A 20,881-nucleotide genomic window follows, 5' to 3' on the forward strand; every position below is an offset into this window, starting at 1 on the left:
ACTGATTGGTTTCATATCAGACTTATGGATTATGTGTTTGCGATGTCATTCGCCCCAGCTTTGAGTCTGAATTGATGTGGATTGATGTTGTTTCTGGTTTGCTCTCGGGGGTTGCGCAAATCCGACCAAAGTCAGCGCCACCACTTTTCTCCAGTGTTTTCAGCTCAATACACCCGTCTGTACGAGTTTCTATGTTTTTGTTCACCTGCGAGACAATTAAGGGCTCACAGCGATATCTCTCAGGTTTGGGAAAAGAATCGAGTCTACATTCCACAAGCGGTTAGTGCGTCCAGGGTCTAAATCCCGCTGACTCATCACCTCGAATACCTGGGCAGCTGGGCGACGTCGTCGAGGCTACAACTAACACGCTTTGAAGAAACATTTCAAGAGAATTAATTGAATTGACAGTCCAATCAATCGAATGAAGCTAACCAGATCCATTTTCATAGAGGCTGGCCTCACACATTAGTAATCAAATTATGCAGCCTCCCTACAAACTAACATTGTTTGACAGGTTCAAAATTGCAATTATGCCTTTTATCTGGAATGTCCTCCTCACATTGATGACCAAAGGCAAAGGCCTTCAATTCTCAATGATGCCAAGAATACGTGGAAGTCTTCAGATGTGCATTTCAAGGATGTCCTGAAGAGTTCAGCCGCGTATTTTGAAGTGATTGGCTCTAACGCCGACCAGCAGTTAACGATGTCCGAAATGGACCTCCGCAAGTCAGCAATAAAGTCGATCGAGTCTTTCATCGCGGGTTGGAGTGCAGAGAAACGTGAAGATAACATCTTCAAAGTAGCCCAAGTCTAATCTGAGCTTATGAATGGCTGGAATACTTAGGAATCCACAACTACGGGTCTAGGGGCTCGAGGAAATTTTCCACAGCTACCATATCACTCAATTCTTCGTTGCTATAAAACCTCCGACAACAGTATAAATTAAACCATTCCAAAATTTTCCTCTCGCTGGGTCCTATACTTATCCAGTGGTCGCTTCAAACAAACAACTATCGCCAACGGCTATCCCCCAGCCCCGAAACTCCCGGCAATATCATGTATCCTCGATTTATACAAAGGCCATACGGTATCTTGAATATGTACCACACTGTCTTGTGGGATGAAGAATGAATATCACTTCCATTCCGGGATGCCTTTTCTCATTGAGAGACCTTATTGGTCAGGTAATGCCAAGCATTCTTCCCGAGGCCCACTTGGACAACAATGGAAGTGATTTCAACGATCACCCCTTTTGTCTCGCCTTGACGATGCCGATGACTGCCTCTACCTCTACAACTGTGGAACCAACTTCTTCCTACGGGTACGACTCCATCTTCAGCACCAGCACATCCTCTGGCGCGGCCGCTTCAGCTACCGCCTCCGATGAATACCCCGTATTCCCAAACGGCGCCTATGTCTCCAGGTTCTATGTTGTCTCATCCCAGGACTCTGGTCTAACCGACCTTGACATCGATCTCTACAATGAATGCTACCTGCCGTATAACCCGCTGCGACATCACAACTTCCGCAGGGATGACGCGACTGAAGCAATCTCTCCCAAGCCTACCTATCTGATCGACGAGGCTCCGTGTAAACGACAAGCGGCGATCAATTCTAATTGCTACTTTGACAACACAAACGGAACATTTTCGGGCCTTGAGCCGTATTCGGGTGATTGGGACGTCCAGCAGCAATGCTATTGTGGCATATATCCTTTCTTTGACTCGGCGGTCGGTTGTCAGGAGTGTTTCAGAAAGCATGGAGGCATTGAGGGTGGGTCTTCCTTTCTGCACACCCTGCCATGGTCGTATTCTCTTGATTCGATCAAAAGGCTAAATAACACATAGGCTACCACTGGTTCCCAGAGAGTTACGTGATGGGAGTTTCTAGCGCCTACTGTAGCGCCGACCCCCAAACGACAGGATTCTATCCGTTCGCAGATCAATGGTCGAAGACATCGGCGACCAGTCTGCCGACTAGCACTGCTGTTGACAGCTTAGGCACCCAGACAGCTGCTAGTCTTTACTACACCTACACTGCGGAAAAAACAGCTGCCGGTGGTAGTGGCAGTGATAAAAGCAGTGCTGCAGCAAGCACACGCCTGAGCTTGAGAAGCGCCCTAGTGGCTGCGTTGCCACTGGTTTTAATGTTATCTCGATGAGGTTACATGAATTTGGACGAGGCTCACGAATAACAATGTGGGTATAGGTGGCCCAAGTAGTTTACCAGCTAGAGTGGACATAGTCCCAGCACAGTGTCCTGCAACATTTGTTGAAGGGCTTTGAAGTTAAGTTAATAGCACATTAATTGTAATACTGAGGTCGCTACGCTGTCAAACTAATCTCTGTCTTTTTGCTAGACAGGGTTTTATGTGCCTGAGTACCTAGTGACAACTATAATTTCAGCAACTGCATGCCGATTAACAAGATGGGATGTTTGAGACACAGTGAACAAACTCCTATAATAATCTTACATCGGACAATATTCATTGGACGAGAGTTCAAGTCATCTAAATATCCGCGGATGTTTAGAGACCGCCCGGAATGTATGCTTCGAGGCCTTATCGTCGTGCCAAACGCCCAATACATCTATCCTGAGGTCCCGCTGGTCATTAGTCAAGTCTCTATTTTTTTCTCTGGGCGTTGTTGCTCTCTGTTGCGTTGTCGAAGTTATTTCATGGACAGAAGCGAAGTTTGTTTGCGCTTCAGACAGTCAAGACTACTAAACGATACAGAAAGTAATGAAGGCCGCCAAAGAATTATTCATTTCTCTCCTGGTGGCATCCAACAGCACGCTCGACAGCATCATAAAAGGCACAGATGGCGGCTTCCCAGTGGACCTGTGTCTCTTCCCCGAACCGGAGACGGAGGTGCTCCGTGGCTTGGGAGGCATATTTCTGAGCCAGGTTGTCGGTAAGCATGGTATGGGGATAGATCGAGTGCTCTCTAGCATTGCACCAGGTAGAGTAAGCAGCCTTGGCGCCCTGTCTACGCATTAGCAAGGACACCATAGAAACAGAACTTAGGGCCTGAACAAGACTTACATCAGACGCATTTCCTGTCAGCATATGAGCCTCCCCATGGGTCTTCACCAGGTTATCAAATGAAAGGCAGAGGCTCCGGACTGCTTCCGAAATATCCTTGATGACCCCATAGTCCCACACGAGATCTGCAACATTGGTCTTTCCAAATCCCTGATTGTCGTTGCGCCAATATTGCTTCGAGAATTCAATCAAGGCCATCAATTCAAAAACGTGGCCCCGTATGCCCCGGTAGACCTATAGAATGATAAGAGTCATGTTAGCATTATGTCAGAAGCATCTGAATAGGAAGTGAGATATACTGATTCACAAGTGACGTTGGCTGCAATGCAACGACCGCACATGTTGGATGCAACAGTGTCTATGCAGCATCTTGGCTGAAAGGGGAGAGAAGCATCCCAGTTGTGAATTGAAGTGCGAAAACACTGCAGACACCAGAGGGTGGTCAGGTAAAAGGGAAGGGTGGGCACCCTGCGCCGTGTCTGTAAGGTCGAGGATTCAGCGTGCAAGTCGAGATCGGGTTTCGTTGGAGCCATGATGATGTGTTCACTTGCGATAGTCGATAGTACTGGACGATGAAGTACGTGTCAAGGAGTGGTGAGCAGGAAGGAGGAAGAGGAGAGTTGAGAACAGAAGAAAATTGAGATACGGTTGGAAAGCAAACAACAGTGGGCAACCAAAATAGAGAGGGTTACATTTACAGAAAGCAGAAAAACCCGCTGAAAAGAATGCATTTAAGGTGCTATGTAATGGCTCTGAAACAACGGCAGAACCAGACGGGAAGATATCAAAGAGGTCCTGGTCAATAGACGCCTCACCACGCCGTTAACAGGAGAAATCTCGCAAAGAAAAAACTCGCAAAGAAGTCAAATCGCGAAAATACCCCAGGTGATACAATCACGAAGGCCCAGCGCAAATAATTGGGCAAAGCAACTCAATCAATTCAAAGCTGAGGGATGTCCAGAGGAAACTCTTGGAGGTACTCGACATCTGTGGATTTGAAATAGGGCGGAGTGGTTCTGATATAAGTTTCTACCGTGGCCCGGACGGCTTGATAGAACACACAAATCGCGATGGCCCAGTTTACGGATGCTTCTTCATCCATACCGAGGCGGAGATGCTCCGTGGCACGGAAGGCATACTGATGATGCGGCTCTTTGTTGTACTTGGCATTGGGACGGTAGTTGGTATTAGAACGGATCATATGCTATCTAGCATTGCACCGCACAAAGTAGTCAGCCTTAGCTTTCTGTCCACAAGTCAACAAATAGTCATATATGTAGAATACAGCAAAGAAAACTCACGTCAGAGACATCGGATGTTAGCATATGAGCCTTACTATGTGTCTCGAGCAGGTCGTCAAATGCAACACATAGGTCAATGAGCGCGGCGGAAAGCTTCACGAGGATATCTCCACGCCACTTGGATGCATCCAAGGATACATCGTCGTCCTTGTCATCGTCCTAGTCATCGTCCTCGTCGGTCCAGTATTTTTGCACAAATTCGAGCAAGGCCTTCAGTTCAAAGCCGTGGCCCTGAATACCCTGGGGGATCTGAAGAAGATCACAATCATTGTCAGCGTATCTTACCCGAAGAAGTTGACCAATAGTCGAAATTTACCCGTTCGCATCTTTCGCCCTCTTCTTGGCAATTCTCACACATCCGGGGCGAAGCAGCGGAAATTTCGCACAACGGATCAAATGGGGTATCCTCCTCAGCATCCCAATGGTGAACTTTTCAGCGAAAACATGGGAGACACCAAAAGATATGCAGTTCTTTCCATCAGTCCAGTTGCCGAGGCTCTTGGGCTTTCCCTCCGAAGATGCCGAGTCAGAACTGACCCGAGGCGCGATGAAGTCCGTCATTGCGAAATATGGAACAGCAGGAGGTGAGTCTCGAAGGATGGTGAGCATGAACGAAGAAAGTAAGAGCCAGTGATCAAGTAAGAGTCAGTGTTCTAGGCAACTGTCAGTTCATAAAGATACTTAAGGGATTGGTGAACATGGCGAGGATTGCAAGTGAGGATGACTGACTAGGCTTTTTGTGGAGCAGATTGCGTTCTCTGAACGCTGTCTATCTACTTTCGTGGTGGTGTGAAGGAGAGAAGTATGATCACTATACAAAGTATCTATTTATACCCATGATACAGGTAGCTGCTCATTCCCTAATGCAGTCATGGTGATCATCTAGTGAGCGAAAATGAAGTTATGGGCTGTAGTATTACAATGACGGCCAGGGGAAGAGAAAGATCATGCTATTACGTAGCCGCTGTGGCTTCCGAAGAGCTACAGCAGGTCAAAGGGTGACAATTGATATCGCCTAAGAGGATGGTGCCAACGTTCTCCAGGGACGTATCCTTGCCACTCAACTGCGCCATATTTGATATGGCAGATTTAACCAAATGGTATGCGGTTAGGAACTTAGAGTAGATTAGCAACGGAAGATGGAATAGTGAGAGGGACCAGAGTGAAAGAAAGGTACATGAAATAAGGGTTTCAAATGACCAACGAGCCACAAGGACAAACATTTCTGGCCTCGGTCAAAGGCTGAAGGTCGGTACTGTGATGGTCAAGAATAATGCCACCACACTGCGAGTGCATATTGAGACCTGTCGCACCGCAATTGTATGTGGTCACAAGGACCTGCGTGGATGATCTGGGGTCATTAAAGCGGGCAATTGCAGTGGAGCGGAGATTAGGAGGCATTCTAGCACGGATCACCATAAAATCGAAGCGATGCTAAAGAACATTTCGACAAGCCATAGGGTCAGAGGCTAGTGGCAGATTAGGAAGCGTGGCTAGGAGCTAGCCGAGTGGAATAGATCATATTAGACAAGGATATGTATAAGATATCGGAGACGGGAGGACATTTGTGGTACTACTAAACTCCATGTATCTCTGAATGGTGTCCATAATTAAATACCTGCAAAATAAAAAGTTGTTTATGTGATAACGAGTGGCCAGAGGCAGGATAACTCGGGGAAAATACAGAAGGTTCGTCAGGGGCGACGGCTGCTTAAATACTTCAGAGACCGAAATTGTTTGTGTGAGAAGGATGGGATATCGGGATATCGTTTCTGACCTCCATCAGAAATTTTATCTATAGGGTGATATTTACTATATAGCAGGAAGCATTTCGGACCATATAGTATAATATAGGTAGTCATTGGTGGACCTTGTAGTTAGACTTTCTGACGGTCAGAAAGTGGGACTTACATTTAGACTACATACATAGTAAGTATTATATGGGATTCATGCAGCGATGATAATGGATTTGGTCTGGTTCTGGACCACCAAGGACGTTGGCCTCCGTGCCGACTAATCGCGTGGCCATAGGTACCTCGCCTATTAGAGTCCCCGCAGATTGCAGAATACCGCCCCTTCCTAATGCAACAGGTCTCACCATCAGTCGATAATCGTGACGAGACCATTGAGCGACTCGTTAAACAGCTACTAAACCACATGCTTGGCATCGACGCGGGTTGTGCGGATCGGTTGACGATGGGAGACTACAAAGACTGAGAGCCTTTTACACATTCCAATTGTACTGTTACACTATTAAACCATCCATTCTTTATCTCTGGTTTCATGCAGTATTCATTCGCCTTGTAATACTTCAACATGTTATAGTATGGATCTGGGTTTGGGGGGATATAGAAGGGTGAAAGAGACAGACCGAGTATAATGTGGTTGAAGCAAAGAGTAGGTACTTTGAAAAGATATATATTTCCACATCTTCAATAATTTTCTACCCGAAATTTGATATAGCTAGAAGTGCTACATATATTACATCCATGGATTTCATAATACTTATTTAACATTCAAGTAGGCCGTTCAAATAGGAATTTCCTGTTCCATTCCTGTTCCAACTGTTATGCCACAGATGTGGGTGTGGATCAAAGCACAGACCTCTCTCTATATTATATCCCCCATTTTCAGAACCTGCTTTACTTGACTCGAAGGGATCGTGAACTACATCACCTTCACAGAATTAGTCAAAACAGATTCATTGCCCACATTGATATCTCAGGCATTAGGGATGTTTTGCTTTTGTGCCTGAAATTCGAATCCCCCTGGAGGTCACGTGGGCATGACATAAGCGGCATTTGAAACAAGCGGGAAAAAGCATACGAAAGTCGTGTTAGGAGAGAGAAGGGGAAAATAATATAGAATAAATTCATTCTCTCAGATTAAAGCGCGAAGAGATCCAGATCAGTTAAAAACACGTAGAGTCCCCCATATAGTACTTGGGCGTGGTCCCCCCTCCCATCACCATCGCAGCCAGGAGAACCAGCCCGCCTTTCCCTACACCTCAACAACATCCACTTCCCTCCCTTCTCTCCACAACCCAACGCCATCATCTTTACTTGGTATCTGGTACATTGTCGACTTTGTCTCTTGCTAGTCAGTTCGTCATTTTCGTGCTTTCGCCGTGGGCTGCGACCTGAGTGCCCCGTTCCTCTGCTCCCAAACCCCCCGCTCCCAGCCTGCCACTAAGCGACACGGATACCCTCCAGCGCCGACCAAGCTCCTTCTATAACACCTAGTCTCCAGCACTTTCCCACTCGATCTGTCAATTGTCCAACTCAAAACTACGGAGGTACGTTTGATCGGACAGCTGTCTCCCATTGCCTGTATTGGCCCTTTCTTCCCAGTGTCGAACAGGTCTTGCCCCGTGCGCGTGCTGCGACTGCACATTGTTTGGAGCGCTTGGTGCTGTTGCCATTGAACCTCAGCTTCTCCTCTACACATCGCCGGGGCTTGATATCAGAATTTCAGAACCATTTTCATTTACAATAGCCGTCTTACATGCTGTGTGATTCGGACCGCTTATGAGACTCTCCTATTAGGCCGATCCAACCAACTCCCCCCTCGTGGCCTTCCTGAGCGGTTATCTCCGTTGGCTCCCCTCGATTCACTCCGGCTAGAGTGAGTGCGCCGCCTGGCTGCACTGGCACCAAGAAACCTAGCCGAGTACATGCGGCCATCTACATAGTCAATCAAAATGAAGGGTTTCAGACAGAGAGTGGTGAGTTATCCGCGTATCCTACCCAAGTGCACCTCACCACACGATCACTTCTACCCATCTATCCCCTTCTTCACCATGCGGCTGGTGCTATCTTCCTCGTTTCGCAAATAATCTAACATCCCGTGTCTTGCTTTTAGCACGACCAATTGTCGCGGGCGAAAGACAACAAGTCCTCGAAAAAGAAAGACTCCACATCCACCTCACAGAATCAGTCCCTCGGCATTTCCAACACACAGCAGTCTACTTCCCCCAACCAAGGGACACCTACATCCTCCACAACCTCTCTCAATGACTCGCGAAACAAATCGCCAGACAATGCTTCCCCCGCCGGAACCCCTTCTGCGGGCGCACCTCACCCCGGCACCCCGGTTCAACACTATATACCCCAAGCGGGCGTCGTAGGACAGCCTGTAAGCAATGGACCAGCAACTCCGAATAGGCAAGGCCAGCCAGCGGCTCCCAGCGTCATCATTAGCCCAAGCGCACCGGTAAGTTCGGTCATTTCACACTTTGATGACTGTTGCATTTGCTAACGATTGGATTCTATAGCATGTCCCCCCTCCTGGCGCTGCCGAAACGATGCCCGGAGATCTCGCACCCCCTAGGAAGTCTCATGTATTTGACCGCCTGCAGACAACTCCTAAGGACATGTCGGAAGGTATCCGGACCCCCAAACGCCAACATTCGTCGCGATTCGACATCTCCGATCAGCGTCAGAGAGAGTTGGAGAAGTTGCCGGGATTCCACGAAGTGCCTCCCAACCGGCGCCAAGATTTGTTCATGCAAAAGATCGACCAGTGCAATATCATATTCGATTTCAACGACCCGACGGCCGATATGAAGTCCAAGGAGATCAAGAGGCTGGCGTTGCACGAACTTTTAGATTATGTTGCCAACAATCGGTCCGTAATTACGGAGCCCATGTATCCCCGCGTGGTGGAGATGTTCGCCAAGAACCTGTTCCGTCCTATTCCTCCGCCTATGACGCCCCAGGGCGAAGCATTTGACCCGGAGGAGGATGAGCCGGTCTTGGAAGTTGCTTGGCCTCATATTCAGGTCGTATATGAATTCTTCTTGAGATTCATCGAAAGCCAGGATTTCAACACGAACATCGCGAAGGGCTATATTGATCACCAGTTTGTGCTTTCGGTATGTCCCCTGGTGCTTGACTTCCTTATTTAATCCAAGCTAATGCTACATCTAGTTGTTGGACCTCTTTGACTCGGAAGATCCCCGCGAACGTGACTTCCTCAAGACAACTCTGCATCGCATTTATGGAAAGTTCTTGAACTTGCGTTCATATATCCGCCGATCTATCAACAACGTTTTCTTCCAGTTCATGTATGAGACTGAACGTCACAACGGAATCGCTGAGTTGCTCGAGATTCTGGGCTCCATTATCAACGGGTTCGCTTTGCCGCTTAAGGAGGAACACAAGCTCTTCTTGACCAGAGTGCTCCTACCTATGCACAAGGTGAAGAGTCTTAGCATGTACCATCCACAATTGGCCTACTGCATCGTTCAATTTTTGGAGAAGGACTCCTCATTGACTGAAGACGTAAGCCCTCATCTACCTTTCTCCCATCTACTTCGAGTACTAACCACTATGTTTAGGTTGTGCTCGGCTTACTGCGCTTCTGGCCGAAGACCAATAGCACCAAGGAGGTTATGTACCTGAATGAAGTGGAAGACATCTTCGAGGTAATGGATCCGGGCGAGTTCGCCAAAGTTCAGGAGCCTCTGTTCAATCAGTTGGCCAAGTCTGTTGCCAGTCCCCATTTCCAGGTCGCCGAACGTGCTTTGTACTTCTGGAACAACGAGTACTTCTGTAATCTTGTGAGCGATAATGTGGAGACAATTCTCCCGCTTATGTTTGCGCCTCTTTACGAGAACTCCAAGGGACACTGGAACCGGCAAGTTTGATCTGTACATGCTACATCCTTCGATATGAGCTAACCCTTCGCCCAGAACAATCCACAGCATGGTTTACAATGCCATGAAGATGTTCATGGAGATCAACCCGCAACTCTTCGATGAATGCTCTCACGATTACACTGAGCACCAGAACAACGCAGACCAACGCGAAAAGACTCGCACTGACCGGTGGGACGTGATTGAACAACAGGCCAAAGATCGGAAGAATGGCATTCCCCCACCACCCCCGCCGCCTCTTGACGTACCGGAGCCGATCGATGAGGTAGAGGCCATGACCCACGAGAGCCAAAAGCGGTTGAACTCCCTGAAGTTGCAAGAGGATCCCGATATTACCAAGGAACGACCCAGCCGGGAAGGCACCCCTAACTCGGTAAGTCCCGTGCATCTCTGATCCGTGGTGCTTTGCTGCCCAGATACGTGCATTCCTATGCGAAATACTTTTTGTCCCATTCGCCCTCGTACTTGTCTTTTGCTAAGAGACCACGTCCGCCCATGTATAGTCAGCGTGATTCTAACGTGAAAACGTCCGTTTGCTCCAGACAAGACGCCGAGGCTCGATTCGCAGCACTGGCCGACGGCGACGGAGCGGAAGCGGCAGTGAGGTTCGCCCGCGACGACGTTCGGTCGGCGGTACCAGTGCGACCAATGTACAGATCTTGCATCGAAGCAATTCTACCAAATAACGTCTCGGAGGAGATGGACTGCTGATGGACATGTGATTTCCGTTTATTTTCTCCTGCGATGGCATAGCGACTATGGGGCAATATTTTTGTTTGATTTTCGGACTGCCCTTCCTGTGCCCTGCCTTTTTATTTGTTTCCCATCTTCCCCTTTTTTTCTCTTTTGTGTACATGGATTTTCTTTTTCGATATTTTCCCTTCCGCGACGGGACTCCCTCAAAATTTGAGTTGGAACCAGTCTTAGAACCGTGTTCGGGTATGGAAAACGGGTGCGAATGGCGTTTCATCCACCACAATGTCGGTGGCTGTCTATGTGTTTGTCTTGTTTCTCTTCTATTATTTTAGACCAGTTCTAGGATATGATATTGCCTTGGATCTGATACTTGGAGTACACGTAGACTTGCTTGGACGAGTCATCTTGAAACAAATTTATCCAGTATATGATGGATGCTATATACTATTGTCTTTGAACAGAGACCCGGAAGTATTGAATAGTACAATAAGTGGAAATATCAAAAGTAATGTTCAAAAGGTAAATACCGAAAGAGCACATTATATCAAAGAAGTAATCGTGAAAGCATGATGAGAGATATGATTGTCATTAAATGCCGGTGATGATACTCAATGGCTTGGTCGCATGCTGCACAATCTGTTCCAGCTGTTCGAAAAGGCGATTCAGAATATCCGAAGCATATTCTTCAGATACAGTCGTCGACCAGTATCGCAATTCCACCTTGAAGTTGGAAGGGGAGGGAAGAATAGCCACGCAAAGGTCATACTAGAAGAATCATCATTAGTCTGTTCATGATTGAAGTTCGAAAAACACTCACCTCAGTTGCATCCTCCAAATCGATGAGTTTGATATCGATCTCGTTGCTCCCATCCTTGGTAGTGGAGGATTTTGCGGAGAATGGATTCTGGACTGTCAGCACTGTATTAAACAACTGCTGACCATCGTCCAAGCTTCTGATTCCCGATTTGCGGATTATATCTGGCGTAGAACAGTACTGGTGGTCATTTCGACGCTGGATATCCTCTTGGTTTTGTCGGAGGGTGTCCAACACCGTGCGCGTGGAATCGATCGCAATTCGACACGGAAGAACGTTGAAAAACGACCCAACAATGTTCCATACTTCAAGGTCGGGGATATCACGCCCCGAGGTGATGGTTCCGAAGCACACATCGCGGGATTTGGTATAGTGGGTGAGTGTTAAGGCCCATGCTAGCTGGAAGACGTTGGTGATGGTGAGGTTATTGGAGCGCCAGAAGATATCTAGGCATTTTGATTGCGCAAATGGAAGGGAGCGGCTCTGCGAGCGAGATTCAGCCAGATCGGACTGCGTGGCAGGTAGTCTGGGCAGGTGGGAAGGGTGAACCCCGTAAAGCGCCTGTGTCCAGTATTGCAGTGTTTCCGTAGGTGACTGGCTGTGCAAATGGGACAGGTATTGACGATATGAGACCCCTTTCTCTGGCAAGGGCTGACCCTGGAGCACGAGAGAAAGCTCTTCTAGTAAAATGGTCATGGAAAAAGCGTCAATCAAGGCACACCCTGTTTCCAGCCTGATGAAGACCGTTCCAGATTGGTCCTCACCGATCATTAACCGGTGTGGTGACGACAGTCCCCAGGATTGAACTGGTTCGAGATTTTTCAGTTCCGAAAGGGCATTCTTGCTGCGAGGGAGAGCTAGAATTTGAGACGGTCCCTTGTCGAGGACGACGTGAAGATAATCTGCGTGAACCTTTGGCTCTTTCATGAGAACCGTCCGCAACGCGACATGACGATGCACTAGTTGACTCCAAGCGTTGCTCACCTGCATCGGAGTAACCGATCCCGTAGGAGAAATTTCGAAAATTGCAGTGCTCGTGTAATTGGACGTATAGAGCTCCAACACGCCACTGTGGGCGTCAGAGCAGGGGTAGATTTCTTCGATAGAATCCGACTTCAACAAATTCAACTGAGATCGTACCATATCCAGCTGGTAATCGATGTGTTCAAACTGGACGAGTTGATCTTTCCCTCGAACGGAGTCTTGTGCATTCAGGAGTTTCTGGCGTTTGGAATCAACGGCCTCGCCTTGAATCACAATGGCATGTGCACAAAACAAGGATACAGTGTTCTTTGACAGGAATTCCTGCATCGAGATAGCTATCTTTCTTCTCCGACACAAAGTGAGAACACGCATGGCCGTGATTGAATCGCCTCCCAATGCGAAGAAGTTATCGTCCATACCAACCGCCTCCTCATTTAGTGACAGGGCTGTGGCAAAGCTTGCACGCACGAATCGCTCTTGCTCTGTGACTGGTTCCCTCTTATCTGCCACCGGATTGTCCAGATACATCTCCAATGTCTCTCTGTCCATTTTCGATGCAATCTCGCGCAGTGTCTTGCGGTCGGCCTTGCCACTCGGGCTAAGCGGCAGACGGGATAGCGAAAGGAAAAGGGAAGGTACCATATAGGGTGGAAGATGTTGGTTAAGATGGTGTTTTACACCTCCAAGGTAAACTTGATTTTGTGTCGATGGCGGGAAAAACACTTCCCGATGGTCATGACAAGCCGACGCGATGCCAACCGTTGTTTCTACCGTCCCGGGGTCATAGACAAACATGATAAGTCTGGGTCTCTGGACGTCGGTAGGCTTTATCAATTCCGCAATGACTGCGGTACCATGTTGGTATCTCTCCGCACAATGCTCGATCTCATGGAGCTCAATCCGTTGCCCATTGAGCTTCACCTGTGTATCCTTTCGGCCGACCAAAGTTAAAGACCCGTCGGCGTTCAAGAGGGCAAGATCACCAGTCTTGTAAAGTCGGTGTCCTCGCAAGAAGGGGAACCGATCGCTCCAGACGGGATCACGGATGAAGGCTGCTGCAGACTCCTGGGCTCGGTTGATATAGCCTCTTCCAACAATCGGCCCACCGATAAGTAGTTCTCCTACCGAGCCCACAGGCTCAAGCTCATCGTGATTGTCCGGATCAACAATCCAGCAGGACGCGTTTGGAGAAGATCCGACGTTGCCCAAATCCGAGGTGGGAGTCAATGGGGCTGTAGTGGTCGTGTACATAGCACACTCGGCCGGCCCGTAGGATTGATGCAACTTGACACGCGAAGCCCATGTCACCAGATCAGAAGCCGATGGTGGCTCACCTCCAAGAATCAGGGTTTGGAGACAAGGGACCGCTGCCGGCGAAAGGGTTCGCGCCACGGAAGGAGTCAGCATAGCCATGTTGACCTGCATTGTTGTCATCGTTTTCGCCAAGCTGTTCATGCGTTGAGCTTCAGAAGGCACACAGACGCAGCCTCCCGCACCGAGGATAAGTACAATCTCAGCAAGGCAGATATCAAACGCGGGGGAGGCGAAAAGCAAGCCCCGGGACGCGATTGATGCACCGATTACGTCCTTATGGGCCTGGATCATTGAATATACCATGCCATGTTCTATCACAACACCCTTTGGGGCGCCAGTTGATCCGGATGTAAAAGCAACATACATTGGGTCTTGATGAGACACCGCTGATGGAGTCCAAACATCGTAGTCCGCTTGGGTCAGGATATCAGGAGTCAGAACCAACGTATCATCGACCATGCCCTGACATTTCTCTTGGAATACCGGTGAGCATATTATGGTTCGCGCCCCGGCATCTCCCAAGATATGCCGCAAACGCTGCACTGGGAAGTTTGGTTCTAATAAAACCATGGCGGCTCCAGACATCATGACGCCCAGGATGGCAACGGGGAACCATTTTGATCTTTCCACGCAAATACCAATCACTCCACCAGGCTCCGACCCGGATCCGAAGGACTGGAGATGGCCTGCCAGTCTCCGCGCCAGCGCGACAAGTTTTTCATATGTCAGGGAGCCATCCCATGCGCAGACAGCCTCTGAGTTTGGTTGGCTAGCGCCGAAGCCCTGGATGATATCGTGTAGACAATGCGGGTGGGGCAGAGACTTCTTGTTTATCGCCGCCAATTGCTGCCACTCGGGAGGAAGCTGGCTCTTCAGGTCTTTCATTTTTGCCCCGGGCTCCCGGAAAATTCGCTGCAGCAACGCGTCAAACTGCCCTAAGAGTGCCTCGGCCCTATGAGGGCCCAGAATGTGGCCATCAAAGACGGCCTTCAGCTCTAAGGATGTGCCTTGCTGCTGCGCCACGATTGACAGGGGATACGACGCAAACTTAAAGTCGTGGTCTTCGTTTTCGGGCAAGTGAATCAAAGCGCCCGGAGGAATCTGAAGAGATTGCAACCTGACGGTGAGGAGATTCTGGAATCCACAAGCCAGGGCTGCATCTGAGCTTGACTCCGCGATACGTCTGAGACCAGTATGCTCAAATGGCATGATGGAGACGTCATGCTGTCGCATTTGAACCAACATATCTTTCACCAACATCTCATCATCAAGCTGCGTGCGTAAGGGGAAAGTTGCGAAAGTTGGCCCAGCAATACGATCGATCTCTGGAACTGGGGCATTTCGGCCCGAGACTGTCAATCCATATACCACATCCTTTGAGTGAGTTTGGGAGGAGATCACAAGAGCCCAAGCTAATTTGATTTTACTGGCGAGGGTCCAGTCCATATCTGACTTGGTCAGGGTGGTTTGCTGGCTTCTGACTTGCCAATGTGGTGAGGCTGAGGGCCGTCGGGAAGAGACAGGGAACATTGTTGCTTGGAAATCATTGAACTCTTGCGTCCAAAAAGAGTGGGCTTCCTTAGCGTTGGATTTGGAGATGTATTTAATGACATGATTGAACGCAGGGCGTGGTGGTAGTCTGTCTCCGTTGTAAATCACCTGGAGATCCTCGAGCAGCTGCAGATATGACCATCCATCGAAAATAGCGTGGTGCATGGTCAGTATGAATACGCCAGAGTGCGATCCGCAGGAAGTATGTCCAGGATGGAATGTCACACGCGCAAGAGGTGTCCCCAAGTTCATGGGTTGGGAATCATCCATGGATGAAATATCCTTCCATGGGGACTTTTGCTTGGTGACTACTTGAAGCGTTTGGCCGTCCTGAAATTGAATGATGCGTGTTCGCAGGATGGGATGTACGACCCAAAGCTGTTCCCATGCAGCCCAGATCCGATGCAGGTTGGTAGAAGGAGCTAATGAAAACCGGTACGTGCCCATGAAAGCCCCCGGATTCTTGACAGACAGATGCATGAGGCCCTCTTGCAGTGGGGTACAGGGGTAAATATCCTCAATCATTTCTCTCTCAATGGCACACTGGGCAGTGGCGGTGGATAGGCTCTGTTGGGTATTCACGAGAAGAGAGAATTGGGAGATCTCGTGAACGTCTTTGCTTTCCACGGTACATCGCGCAATATCGCGTGGATTCTGAAGACGGATGACATCTGCCACCGTGATCTCCAGACCACGCTTGCGTGCACATGCTACCAGCTCGATAGCAGCTAATGAATTCCCTCCCATGTCGTAAAAACCGTCTTGGGCACCGATGTTTCTTTCCAGGCAACCCAACACTTCAGAAAAAACTGAACACAAGGTACCTTCCCTGGCGAAAAGTTCTGGATCCATCTCGATATCTTCTCTATCGCGCTGATTTGACGGGTACTTTACAGACGGCGACTCACTGGATGCTGCTCCAAGATCTACCAAGGCCCGTCGATCGAGTTTGCCAGTTCTCGTGAGAGGAAAGCGATTGACGAAAATCAACTTGGTTGGGATCATGTACGGCGGTAGACGATCACGAAGCCATTGCTTGATGCCGGTCCCCAAATCGAGGAGGGTGTCATTCATGGGGACGACGAAGATTTCCTTCGTCATGCGAGTCTCGTCATTATCTGCAGTCGCGATAAACAGAGTAAGGAGTTTCCCTGCGCTGCTACCGTTTAAGTGAATTACATCGGCGACTGCAAGTATTCCTTTCTGAAATTGGGAAGCGTGTTGTTCAATTTCTTGCAGGTCCACACGTTGCCCATGTATTTTGACCTCCCGGTCTTTGCGCCCAACGTATCGCAAAGTGCCATCCTCGAGGTTATATCGCACAAGATCTCCGGTTTTATAAACGCGTTCACTTGGAGGAATCCCGAATCGCGTCGCCCAGCGGGGGTTGGAGATGAAAGACCTCTGGGGCTGGTTGAGATAGCCTCGGGCTACGATTGGTCCGCTGATAAGTAATTCCCCCACCGCACCCAGGGGCTCTAACTGATTGTGATCGTGAGGGTTGGCAATCCAACAGTGACTGCTATATGAACGGCCAATATTGTTGGGATCTTCCAGTTGCACACGGGGCTGTACAGTGGTCACCACACTACACTCGGCGGGGCCATATGCGTTGAGGAGTTGGACCTTCCCGGTCCCCGACCATTGTTTGATGTGGTCTTGAGCCATTGGCTCACCGACAAGCAAGACAGATCGCACGTCGGGAACCTCTTCAGGATTGATGAACCGTGCCACAGATGGAGTCAGCTCGAGCCAGTTGGCTCGTAGCCCACGGATAGCATCTGCCAGACCGTTGAGTCGCTGCTGCTCCGAGGGTATACAGACACAACCACCCGCCACCAAAGTCATGAGTGTCTCAAGAATGCTGCTATCAAACCCATAGGAGGCGAACTGAAATGCCCGTGTTTGGATATTGATATTCTGCACTGCGTTCTGAGCCAGCGTATTTGCAACGAAGCACTGATGTTCAATCACAATCCCTTTGGGCTTTCCGGTGGAGCCAGAAGTAAAAGCGACGTATGCGGCATTTGACGGCTTGACAGATGTGGTAAATGTATTTGTTCCTGTTTCCACGTAATTCTTGATTGTGTCGAGGACCATGATAACTCGAGGGCCCAGCTGCTGACCCAGTTCCTGCAATGACTCCGATACGATGGCAACTGTTGCCTGCACTTCCGAACAAATCTCGACCAGACGAGCCACAGGATGAGAGGGATCGAGGAGAACAAAAGCAGCTCCCACCCTCAGCACCCCCAGAATGGTGACCACCGTCCAGCGCGACTTTTCGAAGTAGAGCGGCACCACTGACTCTGGGCCAACACCAAGTGATAGCAGCTGGAGTCCGACTGCGAGTGAGAATTTATCAAGCTCCGCATATGTGATGGAACCATCCCAAGCACACAGCGCCTCGGCATCGGGTTGGCTTCGGCAATGTTCTAGGATCAAGGTATGAATGCACACTTGCGGTCGTGCGAGTGAGTACGGGTTATTCCATTGCCGGATCAACCCAGTGCTATATGAACCTAGGAAATCCACCTCTCGCAGTGATACCCCTGACCTCATAACTATTTGGCCCAGGATGTGAACCATTGCCGTTAATTGTGACCATGCTTGGTTCACAGTGAGAGATTTTCTTGAGTATTCCATGGAGACTTGCACGGGTGATACACTGCAGTCCAGAACAATTATTGTATTGAATAATGCGCAGGGAAACTGCCACTGTATTAGCTTATTGTGTGAATAACGCATTATGGACTCATACTTACCAAGATCGGGCCGTTCCGTTCATCACGCCACCTGATGACCACACCTGTCGAGGCTTGTGTTCCTGAAAGAGGCGCTCTGTGCCTTTCCTTCGCTGCATCCACCAAGAGACCATCCTGGCTGTCTGATATCTCCCAGGTCTCCAAATGCGGATCTAAAGCCACTAAACTTGAACAGGCATCGCTCGGTGGGACTGCGAGTTGTTCCAATACAGCAAATGTTGTCGTTTGTGTTTCTGAAAGTCTGCCAAGCAACAAGGCCCAAGATGCCTTGAGATGATGAGGTTGCAGCAACCCTTCGCCATTATCAGTCCATGCTGCTTCCACTTCCTTGTCCAAAGGAACAGAAATAGTATGATGATCACGATAAGAACCCATGGCGATGGTAGGCAAGTATTAAAAGGCTAGTCTTCCTCTTGAAATACGAGGGTTCCTTCACGGTAATGAATACATGGATTATTCGTACTTCAGCCCAAATGACTCCTCCCGATATATCCACAAAAATAGCCAAGCATGGGCCGTCAGCAACAAGAATGTCGTTATAGCTGCCAAGATGAACCTAGCACCCGGTGATTCGGTATTCTTCGTGCGTGGCTACACCTACGACTATCCCCACTAGTCCTTGCATATCATGTTCACCACGCGGTAGCTCCGATCAATGCAATGCGACCATGTAGGTTCGTCTTGCTGATCAACACTAAACCCGCATATGTAAGATTCAGGTCACTTGGTGAAGTTGCTCCGAAGCGTCAGCCGCACATGTGGGAGCTGCGGTCGTATGCATCGGAGGTACCTATTGGGGTAATTGCAGCCATGGAGTCCATTACAAATTCGGTTCAAGCTCGTCATTCAAATACTCCGCTCATTGCTTCTGTTTCTTTCCAACGTCAGCTCCACATAATGTCAGGTTACATCCTTCTTACGCTGCAGTTGGTAGTTGTATCACTTCTAGTCACTTTGTGGCACGCCTTTACACCAGATACTTGGTCAAATCGAGTAGTTTCCTACATAATCAATGTCGGTAATACCCCGAAGATACATCAAATCAACATCACCCCGCTGACCATTGTTCATTCTTCTATCCATATAGAGACTTTTGCTCTGGTGGTACCCAGTTTATTCGACAGATGGCTCAACACCCATCCCAACTTGCCCATACAGGTTTCCAGATGGTGGAGGGAGTATCAAGTTTCTGGACGGAGAGAACGTCTCACGTCAGTGGGCCGAGAAATATGGCCCGGTCTATCGTATATGGGTTGGCCTTACACCAGAAATGTAAGCACCATCTCCTATGATGGAATACCCAAGCTAAACGAAATGACAGTATCTTGACCCGCGCGGATGAGATCAAGACGGTCTTCAAAGACTCTGGCAACCACTACAAGGCTTCAAACCTGAATGGTGGATGGGTGATGGGCGAGCTAGTAGGCGATGGTGTGGGACTCATCAGTCAAGGACATTGGAAACGAGTCCATGCTGTGGTTTCCCCACCATTTACCCAAAGGCCCACGACATACGTCCCCTTTGTCCAGTCCCGCATTTCCCGCCATTTTTCTGAGCTATACAAGCAGTATGAAGGCGGGAGCTCACTGCGAATCAAGCCCGCTGAGGATCTTAAGCTTCTGCCTTTCTGGGTCATTAGCGACCTTTTATATGGAAACCTGTCCCCGGAGATGACAGAGGAACTCTTGCTCATTACCGATCTGCGCACTGATGTGTTTCAATATGCTTTCAAGGGGGGATTGTCACTCTTCTCTGTCAGCAAGATATTTTACCCCGCCATAAGGAAAAAGCTGCACGTCTTCCACACTCGCTGGGCCGATTTCAATCGGAAGGCGTATGAATATGCAAAAGATCGCGACGACGCCTCTACGTGTGCCATTGTTACCTTGTATATGGCTGTCGATCAAGGTCAAATTACATCAACGGAGCTAATGCACACATTGGACGAAGCCCTGTTTGCCAACATTGACGTGACAATTGGGAGCTTCTCCTGGATTCCACAATTCCTGGCCGAGAATGCAGGTCTCCAGAGCGAGCTGAGACATGAGATATCACAAACCCGGTCCGACACAACTGCAGGTTCCTGGGTAAGATACATTGCTAGCAACTCAACTCTGCTGGCGAGCTGCATCAATGAATCTGCAAGGTTGAAGCCAGTCACCAATTACACATACGCGCAATCGATGCCCACTGACCGTGATGTGGGTGGATACCGCATTCCCCGGGGAACTTTCATGGTAGTCGACACCAATGCCTTGAATATTTGGGATGACACGTGGGGCTCTGATAAACTGGCGTTTCGTCCAGGCCGGTTTTTAGAGGAATCCAGGTCCAGCTTTCGGTATCGCTTTTGGCGTTTTGGGTTTGGGCCTCGTCAGTGTATTGCACAGGCGTTGGCAGACACGATTCTCAAGGTATTGGTTGCATACACTGTCGAGAATTATGAGCTGAAATCCCCTGGGCATTCTGCTGTGGATGAGAAGGGCCCTCAGAAACGAGGCGAAGCTTGGTTCAAGGTTGCCGAGCAGGAGATTATTTTGGAGGCGCTATAGTATATGCTGTATTTTCCATTGTAGTAGGTTAAAATTAGATCTAGCTAGTCAAAATACACCGATTTATTCTTTGAACTCATTTTCCTCGGTTCTCTATTAAATCTCAAGTTGGAATTTTGTCACAGTATTTCGTTCGTGCCGTACCCTTGTAGGCAATGGGGTTCCCACCTGCGTTCACAAGTCAAATTTTGTGATAGTTAAATGA

The 20,881-nt window shown here is 48.9% G+C and overlaps 7 protein-coding genes across 7 annotated transcripts; 3 read left to right on the top strand and 4 right to left on the bottom strand.

Moving 5' to 3' along the window:
• Positions 1–1,268: 1,268 nt before the first annotated feature.
• On the top strand, positions 1,269–2,161 carry N7517_008790 (uncharacterized protein; the record flags this gene model as incomplete). Its single annotated transcript, XM_056726519.1, has 2 exons — positions 1,269–1,773; positions 1,848–2,161. The coding sequence occupies 2 exons, from the start codon at positions 1,269–1,271 to the stop codon at positions 2,159–2,161; spliced, it is 819 nt and encodes a 272-aa protein (XP_056577370.1).
• A 597-nt stretch (positions 2,162–2,758) lies between these two features.
• Positions 2,759–3,576, bottom strand: N7517_008791 (uncharacterized protein; the record flags this gene model as incomplete). Its single annotated transcript, XM_056726520.1, has 3 exons — positions 2,759–2,983; positions 3,044–3,277; positions 3,343–3,576. 3 exons carry the CDS (start codon positions 3,574–3,576, stop codon positions 2,759–2,761), a joined length of 693 nt encoding a protein of 230 aa, XP_056577371.1.
• A 407-nt stretch (positions 3,577–3,983) lies between these two features.
• On the bottom strand, positions 3,984–4,905 carry N7517_008792 (uncharacterized protein; the record flags this gene model as incomplete). Its single annotated transcript, XM_056726521.1, has 4 exons — positions 3,984–4,247; positions 4,345–4,503; positions 4,584–4,593; positions 4,661–4,905. 4 exons carry the CDS (start codon positions 4,903–4,905, stop codon positions 3,984–3,986), a joined length of 678 nt encoding a protein of 225 aa, XP_056577372.1.
• A 392-nt stretch (positions 4,906–5,297) lies between these two features.
• N7517_008793 (uncharacterized protein) lies at positions 5,298–5,745 on the bottom strand (the record flags this gene model as incomplete). Its single annotated transcript, XM_056726522.1, has 2 exons — positions 5,298–5,408; positions 5,566–5,745. The coding sequence occupies 2 exons, from the start codon at positions 5,743–5,745 to the stop codon at positions 5,298–5,300; spliced, it is 291 nt and encodes a 96-aa protein (XP_056577373.1).
• A 2,299-nt stretch (positions 5,746–8,044) lies between these two features.
• On the top strand, positions 8,045–10,711 carry N7517_008794 (protein phosphatase 2A regulatory subunit RTS1; the record flags this gene model as incomplete). The annotated part of the gene is made up of 7 exons (XM_056726523.1): positions 8,045–8,068; positions 8,206–8,556; positions 8,618–9,217; positions 9,273–9,626; positions 9,683–9,981; positions 10,037–10,373; positions 10,508–10,711. 7 exons carry the CDS (start codon positions 8,045–8,047, stop codon positions 10,709–10,711), a joined length of 2,169 nt encoding a protein of 722 aa, XP_056577374.1.
• A 573-nt stretch (positions 10,712–11,284) lies between these two features.
• Positions 11,285–18,499, bottom strand: N7517_008795 (non-ribosomal peptide synthetase; the record flags this gene model as incomplete). The annotated part of the gene is made up of 3 exons (XM_056726524.1): positions 11,285–11,461; positions 11,514–18,071; positions 18,125–18,499. The coding sequence occupies 3 exons, from the start codon at positions 18,497–18,499 to the stop codon at positions 11,285–11,287; spliced, it is 7,110 nt and encodes a 2,369-aa protein (XP_056577375.1).
• A 522-nt stretch (positions 18,500–19,021) lies between these two features.
• Positions 19,022–20,676, top strand: N7517_008796 (cytochrome P450; the record flags this gene model as incomplete). Its single annotated transcript, XM_056726525.1, has 3 exons — positions 19,022–19,138; positions 19,212–19,396; positions 19,446–20,676. 3 exons carry the CDS (start codon positions 19,022–19,024, stop codon positions 20,674–20,676), a joined length of 1,533 nt encoding a protein of 510 aa, XP_056577376.1.
• Between the last annotated feature and the right edge of the window lie 205 nt (positions 20,677–20,881).

This window comes from Penicillium concentricum, assembly GCF_028827145.1.
Source record: "Penicillium concentricum strain IBT 3081 chromosome Unknown utg000003l_segment0_segment0, whole genome shotgun sequence".
Taxonomy (NCBI): domain Eukaryota; kingdom Fungi; phylum Ascomycota; class Eurotiomycetes; order Eurotiales; family Aspergillaceae; genus Penicillium; species Penicillium concentricum.